This window comes from Neolamprologus brichardi, chromosome 9, assembly GCF_056152115.1.
Source record: "Neolamprologus brichardi isolate AB-2024 chromosome 9, ASM5615211v1, whole genome shotgun sequence".
In the NCBI taxonomy this organism is placed as follows: Eukaryota; Metazoa; Chordata; class Actinopteri; order Cichliformes; family Cichlidae; genus Neolamprologus; species Neolamprologus brichardi.
The window spans coordinates 12,351,449-12,358,887 of record NC_142112.1 but is presented as its reverse complement, the minus strand read 5'-3'; the positions used below and the strand labels follow the sequence as shown (position 1 = coordinate 12,358,887).

At 45.2% G+C, this 7,439-nt stretch overlaps 1 protein-coding gene across 2 annotated transcripts in view; it reads left to right on the top strand.

The window, feature by feature from the left end:
• The first annotated feature begins 278 nt into the window (after positions 1-278).
• nrp1a (neuropilin 1a) overlaps positions 279-7,439 on the top strand; it is a 62,441-nt gene continuing 55,280 nt past the window's right edge. For both annotated transcript variants that reach the window (XM_035913750.2, XM_006804520.3), the window contains exons 1-3: positions 279-799; positions 1,999-2,458; positions 3,728-3,902. In XM_035913750.2, the coding sequence (XP_035769643.1) occupies positions 2,392-2,458; positions 3,728-3,902 (242 nt within the window). In that variant the 5' untranslated portion in view covers positions 279-799; positions 1,999-2,391. The remainder of the gene's footprint in view (positions 800-1,998; positions 2,459-3,727; positions 3,903-7,439) is intronic.

The window sequence follows — 7,439 nt, the reverse complement described above, 5'->3', positions numbered from 1 at the left end:
ATAATAATAATAATAATAATAATAATAATACCCCTTTTTTCATGATGGCTCACGTGCGCAGAGACGTTGTCGGTTCAGTATTTCACTTGTAATGTGACATCGCGAAGGGGCCAAGAAAGCCCACGGGCAGGTAGAGAAAGGCAGTTGAATGAAATCTGCATAAGCATTGCAGAGACTCACACACCGACACGCGCACGCCCGCGCGCTCCTCTCTCGTAAAGGGGCGTGTGTGTGTGGCTAGCAAGGGACTCAAACCCTCTGCATTTGCATCAGTGGAGGAGCCGAGAGCGGTGGCGCGCGGAGAGAAACGGACGGGAAACAAGTTGAATTAAACCAATAAGGACTTTTATTTTTATTCTGTTGATTTTTTTTATCCCACCTCTCTCACTGAAGAATTTTCAACACTGTTCCTCCACACGCTGGTCGTATTGCAGTTTGGACCGCGTGTGAATGAGAGCTAAACAGCCCGGGAGACCCAGAGACATCCGCGGCGAAGGGACCGTCTGTACGCGGAGAGGGGAGAGCGTCTCCCGGTGTCGGCTGTGCGCCTTTGCGCGGTTTGGATTGGACTGCGGTTGCGATTCTTCCACGGCGTGTAGCCCAGGGAGGAGTTTCTATTTCTTTTTTCGTGGGGGGAGGATACGTTGGCTTGCTTCTTTTGGAAGCTCGGGAGAAGATTTGGTGTCATTTTAATAGGATTTGGGGGAAGCCTATCGGATCCTACACTCCGCTCCACTCGTGTTGAAAGTGGAGAGGGGAGGGTTGGATGCCTGCAGGTTTGCGAGTCCTGAAGAAGCAGGTGAATGCAGCTTTTTTTTTTTTTGTAAATGTATTTAACTTGTGTGAGAGACTGAAAGGAATCTTCTGATTTGAGTCCACTTAATGTAATACAGTTTTTACACATTTGGCTGATATGACCATCTTATTATCTTACCGTCGATTTTATTGTTATTCATACACTGGCTTGCTTTCTTTTAATGCAGGAATTTAGAGTAGAGCATGCTGTGTTTGCTGAGGTTCGTTCCTCTTTGTGCAGTGTGACCCAGTAAGGGCAGCCTTGAGTAACCGACTCGAGGCTACACCGTAATTTATGCTTTAATTGATTTCTTTTTACATTTTCAGAGTGCCAGCTAAATGGTGTCACTGATGTGGGGTGGTTATTAAGAACAGTAGCGTTACATAGCTCCTGGTGGATAAAAGGCATGCAAATAAAATAATAATAATAAAATCAAAATAAAAGAGAAAGATGGAAACACTTTGTAGAGGGAAAAATAGGCCCACAATAAGCACTTCGATGTAAATTGGCTTACATCTGAGCTCTGTTTTCTGTGTTTTTTAGGACTTGCACCCACAAAGGGGAACTTTGGCTGAAAAGATCAGGTTTATCCGTTGGTTTATCACATAAAGGCATCGGTCCCACACACAAGCTAATGACCACATCCCGGGGAAATGCCCTCTACAATACAGCCTAAAATCCAGGCTTGAGTGGTAGCTTGTCCTCCAGGAGTAGCATTCTGTTGCTGCTGCTGCTGCTGTTGTTTATGGCGAGATTTGAGATAGTTGCGGGGGGTAGTGTTGTGTCGCTACGTTTTGCATTAATGTCAGACTCCTTGTTGTCACAGAGAGCGGAAGAGAGCGTGAGTGAGTAAAAGAGAGAGAGAGAGAGAGAGTAGTGTCACTTAACGGACCGCTGGTGCTCTGACACTCAGTGTGCCGCTCTCCTTACTTATAAAGACGCGACGCCTCTCAGACAGAGGTTGGCTATTTGTAATCAAGCCAATCACCAACCTCTCCCATTCTCTACTCTAAGCCTATTGAAGCAAAGCGGGTCACAATTTGGGGGAAAGGGGTGTACCCGTGCCTTCGGAGTCTTAATTGTGTCAGATAAGGCGCTTTTAGACACTTTTGGGGAATGTCCAGTGCGCACGGAGGCGACACGCTTTCATAGTCTGCTCACCTCTCACGTTTGTGCTGTTTTGTTTTTTGTGCACTCCACAGCCAAGGATTACATCCTGCCCGGGCACCTTCTGAAGGGCCAAGGACGCAAAAGACAGGGTTGGAGTGGCTGATTCTTCGTCCGCCTTGCGCTCTGGCTTCTTTTGGAGAGGATATGGCAAGGTCGGCACTGGAGAGTGGAGAGCAGACGGCGCAGGCGAGAGGAAACCGGAGCTGAATGACAGGATGCCAGCGACCTGAGCCCGCACTCAGATCACTCCTAACTTCGTTAAGAGACACTTCAGCTTTATTTGTTGGACAGAGCGGAGAGAAGAATACTTTCCCTTGAGGAAAAAAACATCTTCTGGAGGAGTTTATTTTCAGAGGATTTTTGTTTTTGTTTTTTATATCTATATACTCGTAATTTTATTTTTTTTTCCTGGTGATAAAACAAGGATGCATTGTGGATTAGTCTTTATCCTGTTCATGGGAATCCTCTCGGTGGCCAAGGCTTTCAAAAACGGTAAGTGTGACATCTGATCTCTCTATAAATACAGATTTTATGTACACTGCAAAGCTACTAATCCCGGTGTTTTTTCTAAAGATTAGCCCTCGCTGATCTCCGGGCAAACTCACAAGGCGCTCACCTGCTCATTCTACCAACGCCTAAAGAAAACCCCTCTGATATTATTTCCACACAGACTTAGTAAAGTGACTTTACTGACACTCATCTGTAGCCTTCGTTAAAACCTTTTTTACTGCTATATGATTTCACTTGTATTTATGGGATCTCTTTGATATTCCTGTTGTCCAGCGCGTTAGGGTTGTTACCTTGTTTCCGTTCAAATATTTTCTACCAAAAGGCCGTTAAAATACTCCTGAATATTTGCTTTCTTTGCAGATATTTTTTAAAAGACTTAATTCCAACAATTAAGCAGTTTTTAAACCAATTCAACTACTTTTTTTTAGGGCACCCGGGTTCTTGTGCTCCTGCTAAAGAATTTCTAAGTCAGGATGAAGTTCAAAAAGTCAGCCCAAACGCTCGGCTTGCACAACTTTCCCGGTTTCTATTCTCGGAGGTTCTGTTTCACTTCAGCTTTTATTTTCCGCTGTGAAAGACGTCGGAGGGGGAATGCGTTAGGAAACCACACATGAGCTTTTATAACACAGAAATAAAAGCAAAAGGAACTTTGTTTTTTAACGAGTGGATACTTTTACATGCAAGATTAAAGGAGAATGACTGCAAATAATACAAATAAATAAACAGTAAATAATAAAAGGGCGTCTTCTTGTTCGGTCCTTTGTGTTATATGGATCAGTCAGCAAAGGCTTATCATTTTCCCCTCGTAATGTGTGGCAGTGTAATTTAAGCGTGTGCATGTCACAGCATGAAATTAACGACTAAGTGAATTTCACTCGCTCGTTACTGATAATTTTCCATCACTGCGTTATTCTGCTGTTGACTATCCCTCACTGCAGAGGCGCAATCTGGTAAAGGATGATTATTTTTTCCACTCTAAAGATAGATACGCATGTTTGCAACATCTCGCAGAGCAGCGGTCTGGTTTTCTGGAACAACATTTTCGCTCCACGCTTACACCAAAACGTTATTTCTAAGAAGAAGATGATTTGTCTACAGTGTGTTGTGTGTGCGAGAAATGGTCCTGTGAAGCTCGCTGTAGTAGTCCAAACTATTGTGTCTCTCTGAGCTGCCAGTGATGTATCACTCTCGTTTGTTTCCGTATCCTCTAAGAACTTTTCTCTTTTATTTTCTCTCCCCTCCCCGCTCCAGATAAATGTGGAGGCAACATCAGAATCTCAACCGCCAACTACCTCACTTCGCCCGGATACCCCGCGTCTTATCCCCCTTCTCAGAGATGCGTGTGGGTGATCTCGGCGCCTGGTCCTCACCAGCGGATCCTCATCAACTTCAATCCGCATTTTGATCTGGAGGACAGGGAGTGCAAGTACGTGCACCGCGCTTCTTCTCTATGAAAAACACATGTGCAAATACAAATGCTCGTTCATTCAGGCAGATTTTGTCCCCTGGGGCCCCAATTTGATTGAAAGATGGGGAATTAAAAAAAAAAAACAGTGAGACCTCTGCCAAAAACAGTAAATGTGTGCTTTCATTCTGTTGGCAGTGGAAAAAGCACCTACAGATTTAAGTTTATTTATATTTGATGTACAGACACTGTTACAGTGCTGTCTATAACGCCAGTCTGAATCCCACTCCTCCTCTCCCCTCATGTCTATTGCTCATGAAACTGCGCCATCTAGTGTCGGAGGTGGGCTCAGTGAAAACTGTGTTATTGTAATCCAGGTCTGGCACTACATAGGGGAGTAGGAATGTCTCGCTCCTGCCATTTGGTTTTGGAATGTCCTTGATTTTCGTCTTTGTGGAATGAAGTCACCAGCATTTAATACTGATTTGAACTGCTGTGCTTCTACAGAAGACAGAGCGAGGGGAAGGGGGAAGTGGAGGGGATTGAAGAGGCCAAAACCTCAGCAGAGGCATTTAATTGCGGCTACTTTCTGCACTGCATGAAAAAAGAGTGTCTATTAAAAGTGTCTGAGCAGTAAACCAGTGACTCGAAATCCAATTACTTTCTAAACAAATCAAGAAAAAGAAGCGATTGCGTTAAAAACGGCTTGTTTTAATTAGACAACCACTTTAATAAAGTCAGAACAAAGTGAAATTATCTGGCTGACAATTTATTTTCACTAGGGCCCCTCCACCTCACCCCTAACTTACTGAAAGCACTCTTTTAAGGTGGCGCTCTCAGCGACGGTTACTTACCGATCCTTATTTGACCTGTAAGCTGTGAGCTGTTGCATCCAGCAAAAAGGCTAAGCTGTTGTCAGATAGATAGTTTAAGCCGATGAAACCAGAGACAGACAGTAATGTGATGAGCCGGTGTCAGCGTGGGTGCCCTGAGGTGAGCCTTGCCTGGGCAGACTGCCTCAGTCTGATTGTGTGTGATGTGGTGTTTTGTGTGTGTGTGTGCATGTGTGTCGGTGCCTCTGCCCTGTCTCTGTCTCAGCTGTTTGTTTACGCTGCAGGGCTCCAGAGAGTAGAGGGCTTTGCTGGATCCTGTTACTGTATCCCCGCTCCACCCAAAACCTGGACCCTACACTTTCTTTTGTGCTCCTTGAATTGTCCCCAGTGTATACGCTTGCAGGCTTCTTTTATTTATTTATTTATTTTAATCCCAGATTTAAATCCCACTTTAGCCTTTCTTTACTGCTGACAGGGGTTTAGTGCAGAGCGGGATGCTGGAGTCCTTTGGAGTGTGGGTGCTCCTTTGACACTTCTTTTGGGTTCGATTTCAGCACCAGGGAGGCCATTAAGCTGTCTGAGGTCCTTAGTTAGAAACTGAGAGTGAGGAAGGGACTGGAGTAGGAGTAGGGGAAGCAGTGACAATGCTTATGTTAATCAAATTAGTCAGGAATGAATTTCCTGTGTCTAAACACACGCAGCAGGGAGAATAGAGTTGCTGTGGGAGCAAGGAAGGGTTTTTTGGTCTTTTTTTGAAAGGAGGGAGGACATTGAGCTTAGTGAGCCACTGATGTGTCATTTGCAAATTAGCACTGCTCTTTCATTTAGCAGCCACAAATTCGGTGGTTTCCAGTTAACCGGTCGCTCATACGTTCGTAGGCAAATGAAGTTTGTGCAGTGGGTGTCAGGAGCGCCTCGTTGCTGCTTCTGATTTTCTTTTGCTTCTCGTTACGTTTGAAGAAGACTCAGTCTGCAGTGGTTAGGAGGCTATAACCTGCTTGTCCTGAGGAGAAAGAAAAAATTACCAGATGACTTGAGTCATTCTCTGATTCATGTGGGCTTCACAGAGATTGCACCTGAAAATGGGGTCAGCCTAACCCACAGCTTTTTTCCTATTTTTAACCCGGCGTGCCGTTTCATTTTTAATGCTGTTAATGGAGTGGTTTTCATGGGACTTTGCTTCTACTTCGTAACATATTCTACACAGACACACACTCACACTCCACTCCACCCTCCTTAATTTCAAAACTATGGCACTGTGCAACGTGAAGGCTGATTGCTGGCCTAATAGCTGACATGGCAATGTCCATGGGTAACTTGATTATAAGTGAGGGAACATAAGTGACTCATGTATCTGCAGACAGTAGTTGGGTTGGGTGCGATTTGTGTTGAGCCATCAGAGCCCCTCTTGGAGCCCCACTCACCAAGTCAACCCTTTACATAATGGAAACTGATGAGAGCCCAGAATGGCTTCCTTATCTGATGGACCTGCAGAGTGGGTGGAGGCGGAGGCGGTGGGGTTACAATGCATGCTTCAGTGCACTGCCTTGCAATCTAATTAGTGAGCAAATGGAACACACATGCACCACATGTTCTCCAACATGGGTCTTATCAGCAAACTAAACAAGAAGCACTCAAAGTGGTGCTCCTGGAAAAGAAAAGAAAAACAGGCTTCCCTGCGAGTGGAGCCTGGCTGCCGTGCTGCTGCTGCTGCTGTTGTTGCACGTGCTCGCTCCCCTTGACAGGTTTGTTTGGGGAAGTGCAGGGGCCTGTATCCTGAGAGCTGGAGGAGGAAAACACTTCATCACGGAGATAAGGCGACTAAGTGAGCCCTGCGATTCTGAATGCAGAACGTGTTTACCTTTCACGCACCGTTGTAGACTTTCACAGAGTGGAGTTTTCGTGGGGGTTGGGGGGAGCTGGAGCCGCCCTCACTTGCTTCACGCAGCTAATGAAGTTTGAGGCAAAGGCGCAGCCCGCATCAAGGCAAATATTTGAAGTCAATTCGCTCGGAAAGTCGTCGGAATGAGCGAGCTTAGTCGGAGTGAAAAGCTGGAGTAAACAGATATGCTTTCGCTCCGCTCACCTATTCTCTCTCTTTATTCACGGTTATCTGATAAGGCCTGTCAGGCTCATCTGGCTCCACTAGCTCTGTCGTGGGGAGGTATAAGTGGAGATGGATCTAAAGAAGCGATGGGAAGGTTTTATATTTGACTAACAGACTCGTGTCATCATCATCATCATCATTATTATTATTATTATTTTGTGAGATTCAAGTAAATCTGGTGAAAGTTTCTAGTTTTAAACTCATCTAAACCAAGACCTAGAAATATTTCATCTGAAGCTGGAGGCTGTTCTTTCCACCTCCTCCTCCTCCTCCTCCTCCGCCTTTCTTGCTGAGTCGAGGAGGGGAGCCAACTTTCTCGAGATATGATGTACTCCTGACAACATTATGAATCATTGATAGCATTGGATTTGCTGACCAAACCAAAAAAAAAGCAAGAAAACAAACCCCCTCCAAAAAAGCTCTCCTGTCTTCAGCTCACTGAGAGCTCCCTTGCAGTTTGTAAGCCAGTCGAAGTCGTGCTAGAGCAGAGAGAGGGATAAAAACGAGAAGGAGACACAGCCTCCTCTTTCTTAGCCTTCCCTGCTTTCTTTGCCTTTCCCTGGTATTTTCCTGAGACCTTGCTGAAATTCCAACGTGCAGAGTAGCATGAGGAGGGGT